At 42.1% G+C, this 22,485-nt stretch overlaps 1 protein-coding gene across 1 annotated transcript in view; it reads right to left on the bottom strand.

Moving 5' to 3' along the window:
* The window catches only part of Pde11a (phosphodiesterase 11A), a 347,781-nt gene that overhangs the window by 109,974 nt on the left and 215,322 nt on the right, over window positions 1-22,485 (bottom strand). Inside the window, exon 10 of the mRNA XM_051184429.1 lies at window positions 11,291-11,341. Coding sequence (XP_051040386.1) covers window positions 11,291-11,341 — 51 coding nt within the window. The remainder of the gene's footprint in view (window positions 1-11,290; window positions 11,342-22,485) is intronic.

The following is a 22,485-nucleotide window of genomic DNA, read 5'->3' as shown; positions in this document are numbered from 1 at the left end:
CACACACACACACACACACACACCACACATTCACACACACACACACACACACATCACACCACCTCTCCCCCCCCCACAAAGTGGGCTGGGGTATACTAATGATTTGAACCAGGATAAAGAGTCATGTGCATTTGTGTGTATATTTTAAGAATTTATATTTAAACAATCACATTTTAGGAAAGCAGTATACTGTCTATGATGTCCCTAACATCAAACAAATATTACACATCTTCTTCTCATAGTTTCTATCTCATTCATAAGTTCTTATTCCCTGAGCATAAGACTTTATCTCCTGACAAGTACTTTATCATTAAACTGATGTTTGCAATCTTCTATCCATGTTATCTTCCTGGCAGCCTGGAGAGTGGGATAATAAAGTGGAACCCTTCTTTTCTCTTTGAGATTTCCAGATGTTGAGAGATTTCTACAGTGCAAGATAGGCAATCGGACTAAAGAAGATAGGCGAGATGTCAGAATAATGGATCTTCTCCCCTAGCTCTACAGATGATGCAAGGTCTCCATAGTGCTTCCTGCTTCCAATTCCCTTAGGTTTTTAAGCACTCTGAAGTCCCAGGGCAACGAGTCATGTGGACAGCATAAACAGAATCCAGAGAGAAATTCCTAACAAAACAGCATCATGCACTAAAGGGTGCCATGAATAGTCCTTTAAAAATAAAAAGTATCTTAAGTTCAGCCAAAGTTTCTTTCTTAGACATCTTTGCCTTTGTTCGCTCTGCTCCAGGACTGCCAAAATGTCACTTACTTTCCAAGAATAATAGCTGAATCAAAAGAAATTATCTTAGGGTAACATTCCATGACTTCGCTTCCGTTTTCCTACTTAAGGAGTAAGTACTGTTTCTAGAATCAAAACAAAACAAAACTGGGCTGGGGGAAGCAATCAAAGTTGGGTACAGTTTTCTTTCTTGTTCTTATTGTTTGTCTTGTTTTTTCTTTTACAGACAGAATCTCACTGTGTAGCCCAGGTTGAGCCAGAGCTCGTGGTTCCCCCCCTGGCTATGCCTTCCTAGTGCTGGGATTACAACAGTGCACACCATCCCTGCCCTTCTAGATGGTTCTTTAAGTCTCAGTTGCTTCACACGTGCAATGGAGATATGTGGACCCTGCCCTCACCAAGGAACTGAGGGTCACAAGAGATGGCATTGTGAAGAATGTATGCATGTATGTATGTATGTATGTATGTATGTATGTATGTATACACATATGTACATACATACACACATATACACTTGTATATATATACATATATATATATAATGTATATATGTACATATGTGTGTGTGTGTGTGTGTATGTATCTCCCCTGCTATTTCTTAGTATTTAACAAATTACTATTAAGCATTTATTTATGGCAGAGCTATGGTATAGATTCTATACTGATGAGTTTAAGACTTGTCTTACCAAAGACTGCCACATTCCTCCCTATTTGTGTCATTACATTTTTATTGCTCCGCAAATATAGTATAGGCACCAGAGCCTTTGAAAATTAATCTTTAAATGCAATTAAATCAACCAGGTCTTCCAGCAAATACTCTTAATTCTGAAGCTGATCTTCAGTTCAAACCTTTGAGCATTCAGAATCATAAAGACCTCAAGATGTTTTGTCAACTTTTATTTTTCCTTTGTATTTTATTTCCCCCTCACTCTACAGATAAATTTTATAGGCTTATAAAATGACATAATTTTATAGCTGGAAATGGCGTTGCTGTACAGATGAGAGAACCCAAAGCCCAGGCAATTTACATGGACTGTTTTGTGTATGTTCTCATGTGTGCTCACTCTTGCCCTTTCACATACGTGTGCTTGACTGTGTCAAGGGACAGCTGTAGTCCCAAGGCTGCAGACAACCCTGAGGTCAGATGTTCTCTGCTCACTCTGTGTGTCATGTGCTGCCTCAGAACCTACGGAGTTGGGATTCACAAACATTTGAAAGATTTTTGAATAGATCCATTTCCAACTGAAACATAAGCACAAAGGTCTATCAAGCCAGTTCATAATTTCACAAATGCATAGGGGGGTGCAGATATAGGACCAAACAATATTAAATGCTAACAAAACGTATTAGAAAGACATTTCATGAAGCAAGAAACTAGTATGTTTTAAAATGTATGGTTTGAGCCATCGGGGTGGCTCAGCAGGCAAAGGGTACTTCCCTCTTAAGCCTGATGACCTGAGTTCAGTTCCTGGGACCCACATGAAAGAAGGAGAGGACAACGTCCTGAAAGGTGTTTCTTGACTTCCACATGCACAATATGACATACACTGAGGCACACAGACAGACAGACAGACAGACAGGCAGGCAGGCAGGCAGGCAGACAACACACACGCACAGGCACAATATATATATACTCTACTAAATAAATAAATGTAAAAGTCTGATGGGAGATGTCATTCTGTAAATATGTTTCTTGCATTGGTTAATGAATAGAGCCCTGTTGGCCAATAGGAAGGCAAGATAGGCGGGAGTAGGAGACAAGGAAAATTCGGGGAGAGATAGGAGGATTCAAGATGTAGGACTTGAGAACAACTTCGAATCCTCTCTCAGGGTAGATAAGACCATATGGAAATACTTGGATTGATAGAAATGTGTTACTATTTAGACAGAGCTGGTCAATAATAAATGCTAGTAACAGGCCAACAGCTTTATATCTAGTACAGCTTCTCTTTGTATTATTTGGGGCTGATGTGGCTGTGGGACCAGGCTGGGGGGAAAGCTGTTTGTAACAAAAGTCTTTAAACACATTTAGTAAAATCCAGGAAGGATTTTATTTAATGGCAAATCACCAACACTGTGAAAATCTCCTGCCTACAGTAGGAAGATGACATCCTTACAGACAGTTCAACAGACTTGGGCCAGAGCTCTGCCAAGAGAATGAGTCCCTTTATTTTCATGGAGCCTAGGCTGCATAAGAAAACTAAGTAATTGATGAGCAAGTCTGTGAAAGAAGGAGTTTAAACTAACAAAGAGCTAAGACTGCCAACTATTGGTCTTGTCATAGATCCCACTTCAAATTCAGTCTGTGCCTACCCAAAATGGCAGAATTCAGTGAATTTGCTCACAAGACAGACATTTCTTCAGCACCTGGGTGCCAAGCATGGCTATAAATGATGTAAGGGCTGTAAAAACGAGCAGGACAAAAGATCCCCTTAAGATGCTCCCACTCTGTCTGATTAGACGGGTGTACCAAGACTGATGTTGCAGGTAGAGAATAAAAAGAATGGCAAGCCAAGGTTGTTTCTGTCCGAAGAGCGGTGGATGACTGGGAGAGAGGCATTGAGTGAGGTCAAGTGTATTAGTAGGGCTGTAAATATGCAGAAACAGGGAAGAGGATGGGCTCACAGATAGGAAAGGGAGGAAGTGTGAAGAGAACGTCACACAGGGATAGTGAAGGGCGGTGCATGGGGCAGGTTAGAACAAGCTGGGGCAGTGGACCAGAGGATTGGATGTAGACTACTTTTAATGTCCGGCTAAAGAACTGACAGTGACAGACAGAGCTTAGAGACCCACAGGATGACGCTAAGCTTTGTGAGCAAGAGCCTGGCACCCACTGAAGAGGACTGTCCATCTGGCAGCGAGGAGGGCGCAGGGAGCCAAGCCGGAACCAGAGCAAGCAATGACTGTCTGCACAGGAGAGGGCAAGGGAGGGGGCTGAACTGGTGAGGGCTGTGAGCTGGATTGGAGTGAGTGGGGTAGCCCAAGGCAGAATGAAATGCAGAGGGGAGGCGCCATGAACAGCTGTGCGCTTCTATCTAAGGCATGCAGCTGCGGAGTGCAGGCAAGGGGAGAAAACAGCCAGGAGGCTGTAGCTTGTCCATACTCTGTACTCTAAACAGTTGAAGAGTGAACCATCGCGATTGCCAAATCAAGCACCCACCCCCGCAGTGAGGGGCCACCTGTCCTGGCTCTGTGATTTTCCAGTTCAAATCTGTAATTACACACAACTTGTATTACAAGAAAGCCAGAATGACTATAGAGTGGTACAGTTCTGAAAGGTTCTGACATCTCTGGCTTCTTCCATTCTCTTCACACTTCAAAGGTCAGGGTTATCACTGGGCCTACAGCACTGGTCATTGCTGGGCTTTCTGACACTCTAAAACAACACAAACTGTCCTCCTCCAGGCCTGACTCTGTGGACCAGTAGGGGATGAGGTGAACTAAAATGCCAAGGGGATATGGGCAAGCCCTCCGGACCCTTTGTAAGTCATTTAAAATTATATTCTAACATGTGTTTACGTGTTTCATGGTTATGTGTACATGAGCGCATGCCTGAGGAGACCAGGGAGACCAGAGGCATCACACCTCGCCCCTCCAGATTGAGGTTAGCTGTGGTTGTGAGTTGCTGGCTAGTCTGCTGGGAGAGCCCAGCACCAGAGGCAGGAGATGCTCTCAACTGTTTGTCCATCTTGCTGGTCAGTGCTCCAGGTCCATTCTTTCTCTCACAAAAGTAGATGTTTCCAGTGACTGACCTTTAGAAAAACTGTCCCTGCTTTGTTTTCCGAGCGAAAGGAGTGACAAATAGTGGCTGTATGTGTTGATTTGGGGGAAGGTCAAGGTCATCACAGGATATATTTGGGTCAGGCAGGTCTTTGAAGGGCTCTCAATCCACAGCCGCTGAGCTCAGCACTAAGAAAGGCCAGCCTGGCCACCACATATCACCCCTCCTGTCCCCTCCTACCCCCTCACCTCCCTAGCATCTGCCGTACTCAAGAGTGACAACATACCACCATCCTTTCTACTATGTGACATTTGATTCAGATACCATTCATAAAGGGAACTGGACACTTGAGCACCAGGCATGTCCCATATTTATGGGTGTAGCCTGAGCCACGAGGGCTGCCAGCTGCCTGCTGTAGTGTGAGCAGACTACCCTGGACGGTGCTGAGCCCTGAACGGTGCTGAGGCTGTTCTTTCCCCTGCAGTTCATTTTCCAGGGAGAGTGCGATAGCTTGCCCTGACAGTAAAGAAAAGCTTGATACTAAACTTGGCATAAATACTACTAAAAGTCAAAACAATGCCTCAAATTCAAGAGGCAGGAGGAAGGGGGGGACCACTAGGTTAAGTATAAGTCGATACCAATGTTCTGTGTACATAGCTGCCTCCTCACAGCACCCTGGAAACAAGCTGGGGCGAACCGAAAAGCCAGGGCAGACACTTCTGAAAGCCATATTCCAGAGAATAAGACTGCAGAGCAAAACAACAACCTGCTCCCCTCTGACACCAAGGTCCCAGGCTACAGAGAAGCCTCTGAAAGAGTAGCTGTCAGAGGCAGAGGGACTGTGTGTGTGTGTGTGTGTGTGTGGGGGGGTGATGCTGTTCCAGTGGGTGACACTGAGCTGCTGCTGGCCTCTGTCACTGGCAGCCCTTCATAGTGGCCTCCTCTGATTACCCCTCCTCATCATGCCCTGAGTTGCCTGGTTTGGTTGAACACTGTGATGTCACTTTTTCTGCAATGTGCTGTCGGAAGTGGCAGGAAAGAGGCAGTGGCTTTGAGCAAACTTGGGACAGGGACACTTTCCTGGTCAGTTAGTGTGAGGCATCCCCAGCACTGGTCCACAAAGGGAACGTGGCATTCCCCAGTCATGACTGCTCCTGAAGGGCCTGGGTAGGCTGGCATGGCAGCATTGGTGAGTCATCCTGAGGCCGGAAGCTGCCTCTACATACAATTTTATCCCATGAGTTGAAGTGACCCTCTTAAATCTAAACCAGCTGCTGCCGATGACCTTGAAAACCACATCTCATCATTTATTTTGTTTGTCATGTTTTGATTTTTTTTTTCACCCCCAAGACAGTGTTTCACTATACTAGCCTTGGCTGTCCTGGAGCTCCCTCTGTAGGTCAGGCTGGCCTCGAACTCACAGATCCACCTGCTCTGCCTTCCCAGTGCTGGGATTAAAGGTGTGTGCCACCACCGTCTGGCTTCATCTCTTATTTTGATCTTACTTCCACATGTAAATCGCACAGGATTCTTGATTTTTTTTTTTTTTTTGTGGCCTGGACATTAATACTGAAAACTTGAACATGGAGAGGTGATCTAAATCCAAACAGCCATCTTGAGTTACGGGCCTCTAACGACCCAGGCTGTAACAGGGCAGTAAACAAGCCTCCTCTGTGATTGCAGCTGTAATCCATGCAGTTCTAAACTGGAAGAAGGGATGATCGAAGGAGGCAATATAACATGAGAATGGCAACAGGCTGATGCTAATGGGTAAACTGGAAGTAGATGGTGATAGCCATGAAGTCCATTGCACTGGAATCCAAGGAAAGTGCATAAAACCACAGGAGCATATAATTGGTGTACTAAACTCATTTTCTCATGTTATCACATCTGGCATCTTCAGGTTATTAAAAGACCTTAAACTAGCTGTCTTTGAGGAGATCTAATTGTCAATATGGTCTTTATACGTTATATCTGTTAGCACAGTGCTAAAGTGATATAAACAGGCACTAAAATTGCACAAATTTTCTCTGTGTCACTTTCTTATTTCAAGTTCATGGGACAGTAAATGTTAATGAGGGGGGAAACGTTCTTTGGCTCTTGGCACACTCATTAATACACAGGGCAATCAGCTCCTAAAGAATAATTTATTGACATTATAGTCTGAATCAGATTTCCAAGTACCCAGGAGTTTGGGATATTTGTGAGTGGCCCTACAAACAAGACTATTTCCTGAGGTATGAATGATATCAGAACAGGGAAAAATAAGCCAAAGGTCTGACATTATTGAAGGAGCAGGGTGGGGACACTTGTAGAGAGGCTTTCAACTCAATGACTGACAGTTTTAGTTGTCAACTAGAAACAAGCTAGAATGACCCAGGAGGAGAGGCTCAGTGAGGGCTCGTCCAGATCAAGTCTCAGCCTGTGGGGGCTTGTCCTGAGCTTACTAACCGAGGTGGGAAGACCCAGCCATTGTGAGTGAAGCCATTGCTGTGATGGGAAGTCCTGAACTATGAGAGTGGAGAAAGTGAGTTGAGCATAAGCACGTATGTACTCATTCTCTCTCCGCTGCTCCTGTCTGTGGATGTGACCAGCTGCCTCCAGGCCCTGCCACAGCGACTTCCCTGCAGCGACAGACTAGAGCCTGGAACTGAGAGCTAAAACAAACTCTTCTCCTTTAAGTGGCTTTTATCAGTGTTTCCTCACAGCAACAGGAACAGAACCGAGACAAAGTCTCACCCTGTTTTCCCACTGCCACAGTATATTTCTCCAAATTCTTCTCACCAAGAGAAACGGGGAGTCAGAAGAAACGGAATCATGGATAGCTCCTTCAGAGCATTCTAAAATGGGGGGAAACATCCACCAGAAGGACCAGCAGTTACTAGGAAGGGTAAGGAATCAGTCTAGCATCCACGGTCATTAAGAATTTACTACTGGCTTATCTTACCTGACATCAGCCCTCCTCTAGGCCACACCCTCTAGTTGAACAAATGGTTGTAAACAAAGAATAAAATAATGAAGGGTGCAGACTCACTCTTCAATATGGTTGGTGTCCTCCCTTTTTTCTAGGGTCCTCAGGGTATGCCAAGTGACCTCACCTGCACTGACCTCCACAGCCCTTGATGGTCATACCAGAAGGAAAGTATCCCTCATCCCATCTGCAGTGAAGCTTCCTGTCACTGGTCCCTGGTGTATGCAGCTGATATTCTGGAGCCTGAGCTATCTGAAGCTTGGAATATGCTGAATCCATCATCAAGTCAAGCCTTTGCACCCACTTATGTTCTCAACTAAGAACATGCATCCACGGCTGTCCGAGGGATGAGGCAGACCCAAGAGATGGCTCTCAAGCTCAACTTGGACTCACATATAGACAGGGAGGCATGTGGACTCCACTTCCATTAGAACACACTCATATCAGAAAGCTTTTAGACTCATGTCAATAATGACATCTCGCCAGCTCCTGGGGCATTTCTGCATCCGGATTAGATACATTTTGGGCTTCTACTGAGATCTGTTGTATGCCTGTGTATTTGGGCTCTATATGTTTTCCACCACCAGATAATTAAGCAGTTCTTTCCAAACCCTGGGGTCATCTCTGAATCACTGCATACCAGCTAAATAGATTGAGTGCTGAGGCTCACCCATCTTTTCATCCAGGAAATCTGTGCGTAACACCAATTCCAGATTTAAATAATTTGCTGTGCTGTTTTTTAACTATGCATATTTTCAAAGGTGCAGAAGATACTATATATAGGTAATAACACATTTGAATGTTGATGTGGCTTGCCTATATATATTGGTGAAAACAAAGTATTCAGTTGTTTAGTTAGTTGTATACAACTGAGTCTGGAGTTTTTCCAAGTACTGTCACATGACTATACACAGTATTATTCTAAGCACACTATTTTTTAATATTATTGCTGCAGTTACAATAGACACCAGCTATCAATTAGGATAATGTTTTATTTACTTTATATATCAAGGAAAAAGCCATTTAGTTAAGATTATCTACTATATCTCAATTACATTATAATAGGATACCAGCTATTATCCTTTAGGATAAAATCTGGAATAAATCAGTTCAGTTAATAATCTTGACAAGTTTAAGATGAAATAACCCTTTGTTCTCACATTTAAATACTTCATATTTTTAGTATGTTTGGGAGCTAATAATAGAAAAGTACAGCATGCTCTAAGACAATGGAGTCCTCTTTGCTCTAAAGCGAAAATTGGAGCCTGGATGCAGGCTAGCAGCCTTCACAGAGCAGTCAGCTCTAGACTGTGTAGCTTGCTGTAGTTCTGGGAGGTTGCTGTGAGTGGCTTTTACAGTCACATTTAGTTCATTATGCACTTTTCTGTCTTCTTTCTGGTTATTTCCCTGCTTTGACAACAAAAATAACCATAATGGAAGCAAAGAAATGAAGTAATAGCATGTGATATTATCATTTTAGCAGGAGATAGGTATTGCCATAAATACAATTTCTAGGCAAGGAAACGTTTGCCTTACTGTTTAACTTTTCAAATTTATAGATAAAGGCAAAATTTTACAGGTTTATCATATAACATTTGGTGTTTTGATACATGAATTCTAAATTTTATTAAGGTAAATAAGTTTTAAATATCTTTATGGAAAATATGTAATTTACATATATTTAGGAAATTTAATTTAAATAGGCATCTAAAATAATGTCATGCTATAGCGTAATATTTTCTTGTTGACTAACTGCTTAAGATGTAGAATACTGATGCTCTTTGCATTCATTCATTCACCAAGTATTTACTGAGTGTCCTACACACTGTGAGAGACAGCAGAGATAGAACTGAAGAAAATATACAAACATCCCTGACAAACGGAGTTCATATCCTGGTCAATTGTCATGATCTAAATGTGTCCCCAAATTCCACACGTGGGAAATTTGTTATTAACATAGCAGTATTGATAAGTGGGACTTTGGGAGATGGATAGGTCATGAATGAATGGATTCATGGCTTACTGAAAGGGAGACTGTAGAGTAGCTAGCTTTCTAGACTGATGCTGTCTCTTGCCACGTGAGGCTCTCTGCCATATTGTGATGAAGCAAGAAGACAACCACGCACACCCAAGCGCGCACAAACACACACACACACACATAGACATACACACACACAGGCACTCATATTACACCACACCACACACACACACAAACATACACACACAGGCACACACACCCACACCACATCTCTCTCTCTCTCTCTCTCTCTCTCTCTCTCTCTCTCTCTCTCTCTCTCTCTCTCTCTCTCTCACACACACATGACCAGATGCTGAGTAGATGTCAGCCATGCTGTTGGGTTTCTCAATCTCTACAGCATAAGCTAAGTAAACCTCTATTGTTTATAAACTATACAGTCTTAGGCATTTTGTTACAGAGACAGACAACAAACTGAAAGAGTATACAAGATGTTTGCCTCTACAACAGACCTCAGGGTCTGTAAACCATAGCTGCTGTGGTTTAGATTGCTTTGTTCCTTGCGGGGGGGGGGGGGGGGGGGGGGGGGGGAGGGCAACTGTTACTTGTTAATAGCACAGTCTCTCCTTTGATCTGGGCACCACTGTAAGCAACTGTCTCCTGTAACAGCCCTCCTGGGGAACTCTACCCCTGTATTAGGGGTCTTTCTTTGTCCTCTTCAGTGGTTCATGTGATTCAATTCTAGTATGACTAACAGGAGCAAAGGGCTCTGTGCTATTCTTTCCCTATGAGGATAAAATGGATCTATGTGCAATCAGGACTCCTAGAAGAGCAGCAAGCAATGCCATGTACTAACATTACAAATATGGTTTTTATGGTTGCAGTAGCCTTTTCTAATAATTCTCAAAACTTTAAAACAGAATTTAGAAATACCAAAGCTTTTTAAAGGGAGAAACAAAAAACTCACTTTCCCAACATTCTTGTGGTTTTGCTTTTCCTGAAGTCCTGGGGATTGAACTCAGGGCCTTGAACATGCTAACCAAGCATGCTACCACTGAACTAACCCCCAGCCCTCCTATCTTGTGGCTGTTGCCAAAAAAAAAAATTGTTTGTAGGAATCCAGGAGAAAAGATGGCATTCTGAATGGCATCCAGAGAAACAGTGACTAAGATGAAAAGGGACATCTAGGACTCATTCATAGACTCATCAGACATGGCAGCTAGACAGGGGTCACCAGGCAGGCATGCAGCTAAGAACTCCAGTTCTGGGGTGGATCCTCCTCCTTAGTGTACTCATCTGGAAAATAGTGTGCATAGCCCAGGGCTGTGAGGTTGAGGTGGATGAATATAGGTTAAGAGCCTATACCGGGCATACAGTAAGTATGGGGTAAATGTTAGTTATTATGACCTCAATCTCTTTGTTTAGGCTTTCTTTTCTTTTCCTTTTCCAAGACAGGGTCTCTCTGTGCAGCCCTGGCTATCTTGGAACTCACTCTGTAGATCAGGCTGACCTTGAACTCAGAGGTATGTCTGCCTCCTGGGCACTAGGATTAAAGGTGTTTGCCACTGCTGCCTGGCTTCTTCATTTAATTTTATAGATAAACAAGACAATAAAACACTAATTTTTTAAAAAGTGAAAAGTTAGAAGTAAAACCAATGCCTAAGTCAGGTGTCCCAATTCTCATCCTATTTTTCAGACCTCCCTTCCCATGTCTGTGTTCTTAACAAATGGAAAGACGTATTGACTCATGTAAATCACACAGGGACTACACAATTATTTAATCCTTCCACCTCTGCAAAATGAAGGACTCCAAGCCTCTCTGCCCAGGACCGTGGCCCCACTCTTCAGACAAAGTTTAAGTGTTAAGAGCGCAACCATTCCCTTCCTCACCTTAAACTTGTCGACTTCAGCCTTGGAACACGTAGCATGGTAGGACAGCACCTGATGAGGGAGAGGACAGAACGTCAGTAATGGACATGACTGGCTCGTCTCAAATTTTCCTCTCTTGAAAATGGCTTTGCTCAAATACACCACCTTGACTTGGTAGTGGATTTCAATGTATAACAAGAGATTTCTATGAATTGTCTGTGACAGACTAAAGGCTGGCCACGTTACACCAGCATTTGTCAAAGGAACAATGTGGAGGTCAAACCGTGGACACCAGGGGATGCGAATATCTACTAAATCTTTCTGCACTTACCAACCTCGGAGAATCAGTTTGCCTCTGAATTGTGGCTCAGCATTTCCCAGATCTAATTAGCTTTAGAACTCTGCTTTAGATGATACAGCAATGTCACAGCACGCCAACCTAATAAGCCATTGACCAAGAACTTTTGAGAAATGCTGATGCAGGTGAAAGCACACAGCAGAGGAGGCAGCGCCCCACAGTGGTTGAACACAGTCAGTGCAGCCACATTGTTAGCGTCTTTACTTCACAGCTCTGTGAACTTGGGTGGGCAAATTTGGGACTACTTTGTAAAGTGGCATAATAGCAGTACTATAGAGACACCACATGTTTAACAGAAGCCCACCTTTGAAAATCAGAGGGTCCACCTGTAAACCCCAGCCGAGATCATTTTTTTCTGATTTTCAACAGGAAAAATTAGAATGCATTGTAGTATCTGTAAAAATTTCCTAAAACTTACTTATGGTGTGGAAGAGTTCATAGGTGGGCATGAAATAAGGAAAATGATGACGGAACACAATAATGTTTAAATGAAACTTTGTATCGTTTACTGGAAGTAAATACTTTGTCTCCTACTGTGAACATTTTCCTCACTAACTTCTTTACCCATAGTTTTCCCAGTCACCATTGACTTTCAGAAGGGACTCACAAAATATTGCATTGTGAGGTAAATAACATTTTAAGGTTTGGTTATTGACAACAATGAGTTTCTACTGGTAAATGTTAACTGTATCAGTAAATGTTAACTGTAGCAGTATTACCCGAGGTTGGTTTGTATTTCACTGACTTTTTAGGAATATTGAATGCAATAGAACATGTCGATTACCCAGCATACAACTCACTTATGGTGACTACATGAATCATCGGTTAAAAGTCACCCATATATATTTGGCTGAATATCACATATTATGATTTTCATTTATTCAATAGTTTTTCAATAAAAATATGTTCTTTTGGTTCTGTTTTATTAAGGCAAGCTTTAAGTTTATTGTTACCTTATATTTTGTAATGGTGTTTGCAAGTTCTTTTTGTATATTAAGTTTTTAAAATCAGCTGTTAACCTAAAAAACCTGAAACCCAAAGCAGCAATTTAAATCTCTGCCACTAGGTGGTGCTCAGCCAGGCTTTTGGCAGGTGACTAAGGCATGCTGCCACTTTAAACCAATTTTCCACTTCTTTTATTATTAAAAAAGCCCATCATGATACTATATTGTAACTGTTTGAATCAGTGAAGCAAATAACTACTAGAACAGAGAGGTTCTCTGCTCACTTAAAATTAGTTTCTTTTTTTTTAATGTTAATTGAGGTATAGGGTCCATTGTACATTGTAGAATCAAGTTCTATAAAATATATGCACATATATTCTTGAACATTGCTTCCCTGTGCAATAGTATACTTTTGTTTGCTTGTTTTTTTAAGAGGAGGGCTAGCTGCGTTGCCTCAATAGTCTCCCGCCTCAGACTGTGAGCAGCTGAGGCCTACAGGCCCGTGCATTTTGCCTGGTTATTCTTTTAATGAACTGAAGTTTCAAATTTTGATTCAGCCTATTTGTTCATTTTTTATTATCGCTTTGTGTGTCTTTTCTAAGAAGCATCTACTCATCACTAAAGTTATTGACGTGTGGTGTGTGTGTGTGTGTGTGTGTGTGTGTGTACAAGTGCACAAGGTTTCTTGCTTATTTTTTATGTTAAAGTCTATGATAGCTCAAAACTAATTTTGTGCATAGGGAAAGACTAAAACTTAAGGAAATAAATACTTTGGGTATGTTTTCAGCACTATTACTGTATTTTCCTTGTTTATTTTATTTAATTTGACAAATAATATAACCAAGCAGCTTTTGGTTTAGCCCTTTAAATCTTATCTCCTATTATGTGACTCAGAACCAGAGGGTGGAGGAGGAATCAGGCTCAGAATACTTTTGGTTTGTTTTGCTTTTCTGAGACAGAATCTTACATTATATTCCAGATTATCCTGGAATTCATGACATAGCCAAGCTGACCTCAAACTTGAGAAGCTCCTCCTGTCTCAGCCTGCCATTGCTGGAAATATATGTGAGCTACTCCCTTTGACTTCAAGAATCTTTCAGCCACCTTCTTCTAAAAGTTCCAGCACCATGGAGATGGACGGGAAGGAATTCTCACTCCTCGTACTGCAGCATCAAGCCCTGTGGTAAACTATGGTGATGGTAGCAAATCCCCTCTAGCAACCCCCAGAAAAGCAGCGATGGAGAAGTAAGTTACTCAAGTCAGAGAGATCTGTGTTTTCCTCAGGGCTACTTCAGCTGTATTCCTTCAAACCCTCCTTGCTATTTAGTTCTAAAGGAGTACGAACTGCTTAAGGAGGATTTTTCTTTTTCAGTGCTGTGTTGGTTTGCATAATGACAGCCCCGGTAGGTTCCTATGTTTGTTTGGTCTCCCGTTGGTAGACTGGCTTGGATAGATTAGGAGGTATGGCACTGGAGGTGGGCTTTGAAGTTTCAAAATCCCAAACCATTCCCAGTTAGCTCTTTCTTTCTGCCTTGTGCCCGTGTGTGACATATGAGCTTTCAGCTACAGCCTTCGTGTCATGCCTGCCTGCCAGCTGCCCACCCCCATGCTGGTCAGACTCTCACCCTTCGGAACTGTAAACCCCTATACATTTGCTTCTGTAAGCTGCCCTGGTCATGGTGTCTCTTTACAGCAACAGAAAAGCAACTAAGACGAATGCTATGGGTTGTACTCAGGGCCTTGCACATGCTAGGAAAGAATGAAGGATTCCCCATGAATCGGGGACTCATCCTTGCACAGAGACCTTGTCAGTCTTCTCTGTCATAGTGGCTTTACAAGCGCTGCCCAGCACTCAGGGGCATCTAGGAAGGGCCAGGTGATTTACCTCTCCATTGATTTTCTTTGTTTGCTGCATACAGGGTGGAGCAATGAGAGCCAGTGACATCTCCACCCTTTCTTGTGTGACAATCTGACTAGAGCTTAATGTACAGCAGTGATTTTGCTACTCCCAGCTTCTTCTTGCAAAGTCTGTGACCAAAAATGATGAACTCATTATTTAAATCCTTTTTAGACTTTAAATGCACCTCTCTCTCTCTTTCTCTCTCTCTCTCTTTCTCTCTCTCTCTCTCTCGTGTGTGTGTGTGTGTGTGTGTGTGTGTGTGTGTGTGTGTAAGTCAGGGAACTTGTGGGAGTCAGTGCTCCCTTTCCATAATGTAAGCTTTGGGTATTGTCTTAGTTCGGATCTTAGTTGGATTTTTATTGCTGTGAAGAGACACCATGACCACGGCAACTCTTATTAAGAAAACATTTAATTGGGGTGGCTCACTTATAGTTTCAGAGGTTCAGCCCATTAGCATCATGGTGGGAAGCATGGTGGGATACTGGCTGCATCTTTGATTTGCAGGCCATAGGCCACTGGGCAGTATCTTGCGCATAGGAAAACTCAAAGCCTGCCCTTGCAGTGGCACACTTCCTCAGAAAAGGCAATACCCACTCCAACAAAGCCACACCTCCTAATAGTGCCATTCTCTATGAGATTATGAGGGCCAATTACATTCAAACTACCACAGGTATCAAATTCAGGTCATCAGGTTTGGCAGCAAGGGCCTTGATGCCCTGAGGATCTCACTAGCTCTGCTTCACTGTTTTAAAAGCATGCTAATGCCACTTAGAACTTCATCATCTGTGATCATGATCTCTGGTCCACCTTCATCAGTCTCAATGCTACCCTCAACACTGCACTGATCCCTGGACTCAACCTTCTAAGTTTCTATTGACAAATTCACTGTCAGAGGTTCAAATGACCTTGTGTAGCAGAACTGAATGCAGGGTCACACCTTCTGTCTTTCTTTAATGCTTCCCACTGGACTTTCCTGGCCACCCATTGTTTGGGTTTTTATTCTATGTCTCTGGTCCTTCTGTTGCTTTTTGCCTTGCTTCCCTCTTTTCACTCTAAATGCAGTGGCTTTCTGTGACCTTTCTCTTTCTCAACCGTGCTACATTACCCCATAGCTTTCCACAGTTTATCCGGGTTGACAACTTCTAATTTCAGTGGCAATCTGTCCTTGCACTTCTCACTCATGTTCACAATGACCACCATCATGAGTTCCTGTTGGGTTGACTCACAGGCAACTCAAATTTAACATGTCTCAAACACACATGTTGATTTTTACCCCCATACATGCTAGACAGAACAACACTCTACAGCTCCAACTCAAAAGGCAATCGTGTCCATCTCACAAGACATTCCTATTACCTGTGAACATGTTATAGTAGATAGCAAAAAGATGTGTCTACAGAAGGAATTAACATTGATAAGTAATTAAGTGGGTCTAGTGTATTCAACAGTCTTTACAAGTGAAAGAAGGAGGGAGGAAGAGTCAGATAATGCGGTGTGATACTTGACCAGTCAGTGAAGGTTGGGAGATGGGCCACAGCAATGAGGTTAGTTCTACAAGGCAGAAAGGCCAGCGGCATAGACTGTCTGTTAACATCTTCAGAGGAACAAAGATCTTCCTACACCTCAATTTTATCCTTGTAAGGTCTCTTGTAGACTTATATGACCTCCAGAATTACAACATAATAAATATGTGTTATTTTAATTCACTGGGTTGTAGTGAATTCAGTAGTGAATTCATTACAACACCAAAAGGAAACTAATGTTTTACACAAATCTTTTCCTCCCAGAGACTTTCTTGGCTCTATAAATAATACCCTATCCAGCAATTTATTTAAACCAGAAACCCCAGGATTATCTTTGACTTTTTCCTCTGAACTCTTTCCTCACACCATCAGAAAAGTATGACATCTTCACTCTTGTAACTCCACCTCGTCTTAAATCCAGCCCATCATAGCTTCTCAGCTGCGATAATGACTCTAGTCTCTATGTAACCATCAGAAAGAGTAAGCTCACACAAGTTAAAATCCGGTTGTTCCCCCACCATCACCCAGAGGAAAACCCATCATCAGTCCCACTCCATCTGCCTTATTTCCTCCAACACTGCCTACAGATCACTTGCAGGTTTTAGGTTAACAGGGTAATCCAATCCTGTGCAAGGACCGAGTAGGTCCTGTACCATTTGGCCACTGGCACTCTTCAAACTGCCCTTAATGCCACTTGTCCTCTTCTGTCTGCTCCAATCCCACTCGCCTACTTTTGGATCTTGAAAACATGGAGTTTCTCTTCACCTTGGAGCTCCCTCTATCCTCTTTACCTGGAAGGGATCTCCTTTTAAGACTGGGCTTATTCTCATGTCTTCAATGAGATCCTCTCTGATCACTTCAAGAAACCATTTCTCTCCGCTTGTATCCTTTGAATTTTGAGGATGCTTTCTCCATCACCTAATTCAACTGCCAGTGTTCCCACCCCCACGCACCCAGAGCTCAAGCTTCGTTATTGTGGTTTGGATCTGGAATGTCCCTCAGCAGCTCAGTGAAGAAGGTTGGGTCCTTAGGTGGTGGTACAATTAGGAGATGGGGCCCGGTTGGAAGAAGTAGGCCACTGGTGACACACCTTTGCAGGGTATATTTTGTGTTTAGCATCTCTGCTCTGTCTTCCTTTGCTTCACAGGTGTCTTTAGTTGAGCAGCTTCGCACCAGCTGTACTTTCAGTCTTGCCTCAGGCTACATAACCAGGAAACCACTAGTCTTTGCTTTCCTCTGGTAATTTGCTATAGCAATTAAAACATTGATTGGCAAGACCATAAAATCAAAGATTAGCTTTAGTTTTGATCACCAATATATACCCTGTCCTTAGGAGAATGCTTGAAATTTAGTTGTCACTTAGTATATCTGATGGGTTGACACATAGAACATAAGAACATTTGAAAAGAAAGTAATTTCTACGTCCCATATTCTTCCTGGCATCCTTTATCAGCAGGTTGAATCAGTGCTGTTTCCTTGATGAAACAATGATAGACACCGCAAATGAGCATGGACTGAGCAGTGCAGGTAAGAAAGTCATAGAAGGCAAATATAGAGATGGCTAGTTAAAACTGTATTTCAGATCAGCAACAAATTCTTACACAACTTGAGATGTGTTTATACTAAAATGATTCATCATTAACCGGAAGTTCCAATCTACCTACTACCCTGTGTCACGTGGTAACCCTACTTCTCCCTGATCCAAGTCAACAAGGGCAAAACAAATCAATAGGCAATGCTGAGCTGAATTCCAAGATGCTCATTTTCTTTCACTCATCCCTACATCTCCCAGAGACTTTTTCTCTGAATGTTTAATCTGGATGTTTACCAAGTGCTTTCAGTCAGGAATACTTTCCATGATGCTTCTTCTGTATGAGCTGAATTGTGTCTCTCACTTGGCCAAATTCACATACTCAGAATGTGACCATATTTGGAGAGAAGATATGTAAGGGGGGAATTAAGGTGAAATGAGGTCATGTGAGTGTGCCCAGTCCACTGTGAGTGGTGTGCTTACAAGTCAAGGACCTTAGGACATAGGGCACAGACAACGCACAGAGTAAGGAGTAACCATGTAAGGATACACCAAAAGGACAGGCACCCCTGAGCCGAAGAGAAAGGTTGCAAAATAGATCAAACCACTGGTGTGTCTTGACTTGACCTCAAGACTCAAGAAATATGGGAAAATTAATTTCAAGTTAAGTCATCCAGTCTATAGTATTTTGTTATATTACAGCAGTCCTAAAAAATGAATAAACTGCATAACCTCATTAACCCAACATCTGTGCCAGAATTGCAGGAGAAAATAACAGATATAATTCCTGATTGCTTCTAGCTCAGTCAATCTTCAAAGGAAAATCATCACTGTTTTAAATATGAGTAAAATTATGTGACACAGCTGACAGCCAGAAATCAAGCCTATTTCTATAGTCAAGAACACAATTCAACAAAATATAAAAACATACATTTTATTATTTTTGAGCATTCGTGGATAAGCAAAGCGATCTGTCTATAATTCTATATTAATTTTAAAAACTACAGAGTTCTCCAGGCCTTTTACCACATAGTAAGGATAGGAGTTGCAGCAAGCAGTTTCAACAATAACAAGTTTGTTTAATCAGGTAATAAAGTTTCTTTGAATGTGCCTTAGTAGTTTGGAAAAAAATTACAAAATGGAATAATAATATCCACACTGTCTTCCTCTATGAGAAATGTTGGTAGGTTGTGAGGGGTTGGCCATAATATCAACAGTAGTTAATTTTTTTGACATCTAAATAAAATTTGTATAAAGCTTACACAGGAAAGTAAACAGCTGATCTCTCAGACACTTGACCCAACATTAAACTTTCACAAGGAAATCTCTACCCTGGATGGATTTATCTTTTGTGGCACCGCTAACTTAGAAAGCATTTGGAAGTTAAAACTACTAACTCAGTTTTGTTGATGAGCTCTGACTTACACATTCTTTACAGTTCTCAAATAAATCACTACTGGCAAAACCCCACCACTTTAATTAACTTGGGGATTGAACTAGTTCCTAGCAAAACAGAACAAAGCAAGATAAGGCCATTATCAGGCCCGGGGAAGGTGGAAGAAAACAGTCATGCTTTTGTGTCCAGTTTGCACAGCAGGGAAAGACAATTAACTCTATCTCAAGAGAAGAGCAATGGACGGAGCTACAAAATAGGACTATTGTGCCAAGCTTTGCCTTCTGCCGCCTGTGGTTCAAGACCTGAGCCAAATGCTTGTCTTGCAGTTCCAGGAACTAACTTGGTTGAGGGCAGAGCTCCTGTCACAGTTGTTCTCAGTGTTAATTGGGTAGCCAGCCATTTGCTTCTGAAATGAGAAGTAAGTCACTGCAGAAGCACGGACATGAAGAACCACTTCACAGAATGGAGTAACAAAGGGCTTGTGAGGATCCAGACTGGCTGTCTCCCTCTGCAAGGGGCTGCATGACTCTTCACTGATACAGGCTGATGGCTCTAGTGGTAAAGTGGCTCTTGGTGACACGTGAAATGAGACAGACTCTGCATTTTTTCTAAGCTGATTTGAAGCAAAATCCCAAATAATTTCTATTGAAGAGCTCTGAAATAATAAAGTTTTCCATCAGCAGTAATCCTCCAGCTAAGAAAGGTGTCACTCTCCTGCAGATCAATTTCCTTGGAATGACATAACAGAAATGCTGTCTAGCTATGTGAAGATCTATACTGCTGGACTGAAAAAAAAAAAAAAAAAGTCGACAATAGGATTTAAAATACAGTGACTGAACAGTTGTGTTGAGAGCGATCTGTTTCTATTGCCAAATATTTCAGAAACTGCCCTGTTGTCTAATGGGATGAAATGTTCAAAGAACTACTTTAGATAACTGTCCACTCTATAATTGGTTATCATCATCTTCAAAATGTATGCCATATATATTTTTTTTAAATCCCTGGATTTGAACTTTTTAAATTTAAAGTAGAATAAAAATAATTTGATCTGGGATAATAGCTGAAATATTTGCTCATTATCTTGATGGCTTTAGGATCGGCTGCTTTTTGGCTAAGGGAGGAGGGCCACATGTGAAGCTCATAACACATATTTCTGGTGTGTTCTTCTATAACTAAATCTCTGTGGTAAGCATTTTGGGTGTATTTTTTGACATCCTGATTCTGGTGGTTTGGATAACAATTATTCTGCATGGTCTTGGGCATTTGGATTCTTGGTTCTCAGTTGTGGGTGCTGTTTGGAAAGGTTTGGGAGATTCAGCCTTGCTGCAGGAGGTATGTCACTGGGGGTGGGCTTTGAGATTAAATGCCTCAAGCCATTTCCATGTCTCTGCTTCGCATTTGCTGTTCACAGCCTGAGCTCCCAGCTTCCTGTTCCTGCCACCATGCCTGCTGCTTGTTATGCTTCCTCCACTCTGCCACCATGGACTGCACCCCTTCTACAACCGTATGCCAGAATAAAGCCATCCTTAAGTTGCCTTGGACATGGCATTTTACCACAGCAACAGAAAAAACAACTAATACACTGGTGAACACATTTCATGTGGGGCCTCAACTTACTTGATTGCTCTTTGTAATCAAGATTTAATTTAGTTCATCTTTCATTACCTAGATTAACAATGTAATACTAAAGACTACACTCCAAATCTCCATCTGAATTTTAAAATACTCCCTTAAAATGGACCCCTGCTCATGCATAATGACAGGATGATGTCATGTGTTGCTGCCTTAACTGTCTTTTGTCTTTGCCCCAAAAGTCCCTAAACATCAGAGCCTGTGCACTTGCCAGAGGTGAAAGCTTTGTATCTTCACCCAGAATATTTCATGTGCAGACTAAAAAAGGCCACCTGTCAAAGGCAGGGTCTCTGTGTCTTCGTCTTCTTCATTGAGGGAAAACTTTGTGTTGGCTTCACTAATGCAATGTACAGTGTTGCTCTGAAAATTGTTCTTTGCCCAGTATGTAAGAGCCTAGAAGCTTCCATTTCCTGGTTCTTGAAATGTTCCCTCCTGTAGCCGTGAACCACTGTGTAGAAAGACCATTTACCCTGTAAAGAACTCCAGTCACATGGAGAGACCCAGAGGTTGAGATACCAGGTAGCAAGAGAGAGAGTCCAAAAAGCCCCATGAAGCCTACAAATGTGTGAGAGAGGAATCCATCTTGAAATGGAACTTCCAGCCTATCACACCCAAGCTGGTACCATGAGGATATGAAATGATCTATCCATTCAAGATCTATGGAAGTCTGGACCCCCAAGACTATGAACAAAATCAAACAGTTTTATATGCTTAGATATACAACATCTGGACAGTGATTAAAGTGTAAGAAGAAACCAGGATCAAACCTCCCCTGGCAGGTGCTGCCTCTGCCTTCCATGGAGTTCAGTATTCAGGTGTCTTTATCTTTAAAGATCTAGGAGAAGTTGGCTTTAAAACTCTGGAAACCATGGATGGAGATGCAAAGCTGTCAGGCAAATCTATGCAAATCTTGGCTGTGTTTAAATCTCACCTTAGCTTTAAATTCTTTCATATTCTGACTTATATGATCAACCTACTGAGTGTGAACTTCAGCCTCCTCCTCAGTCTCTACAGAGCATTTGTAAGTTCAATACAATATAAAGGTTTCTTCCCTTTCTCCTCATCCCTCCCTTCATCCCCTCCTTCCTTCCTCCCTTCCCCCATTCTTTCTTCCATGCCTTCTCCTTCTTTTCCCTCACCTCTCTCCTTTGTCTTTCTGGAAAGACAATGCAGTTTCATCAAAACAAACAAATACAGCAAATAAAGTATCAGTTCTACTATTCTCTAGACATTGACCTTTCCCCCCATGGGGTATCTCACTGACCTTTTCTACCCATGTGACACCTTACCAACCCTTCCACTCATATGATACCTCACTGGCTATTAATCCATAGACTCAGCCCCTCTTTATATTTACTTCTCTCTGATGCAATCTCCTTTTCTTTTCTCCCTGTCTTTCCTTACATTTTGAATGTAAAATCACAAAAACTCCCTCCATTTCTTATACAGAATGGTTTCCTACATCCTCTAACTTACAGGTGTGGCTAGTACTTATTCTTTTATAATCTATATTGTTCCAAGACAGCTTGTCAAAGGTTTTTCCACTGAAATCTTTCCATGGAATTCCAGGGCCTCTGTTTCCCTCAATTTGTTGTATTTCACAAACTCTACTATGCATCTTAACTCATTCATTATCCAGTGGGTTGCAAACTCTATACTATACCAGAAAGCTCCCGATTCAGTTGCTCTGAGTGGAGCCTGAGAATTTAAATGTTTAACAAGTTCCCAGATAAAGCTGATGCTGCTAGTTTGGGGAAAATTCTGTGAAAACCACTGGTTAAAGTCTACCCATGCATTGCAATATTAAGACAGCCTGAATTTGTTCTACTAGAGGCTACAGGCTGGAGAGCAGAAAGGAGAAAGGAAAAGTTTGACTGCATCTTCTCCCAAACCCCAATATTATCTGAATAGCTTCATTCATGAAGGCTGGAA

The sequence above is a fragment of the Phodopus roborovskii genome, unplaced genomic scaffold (assembly GCF_943737965.1).
Source record: "Phodopus roborovskii unplaced genomic scaffold, PHOROB, whole genome shotgun sequence".
Lineage (NCBI taxonomy): Eukaryota > Metazoa > Chordata > Mammalia > Rodentia > Cricetidae > Phodopus > Phodopus roborovskii.
The sequence above is the reverse complement of the archived record's forward strand: the minus strand, read 5'-3'. Positions and strand labels throughout refer to the sequence as shown.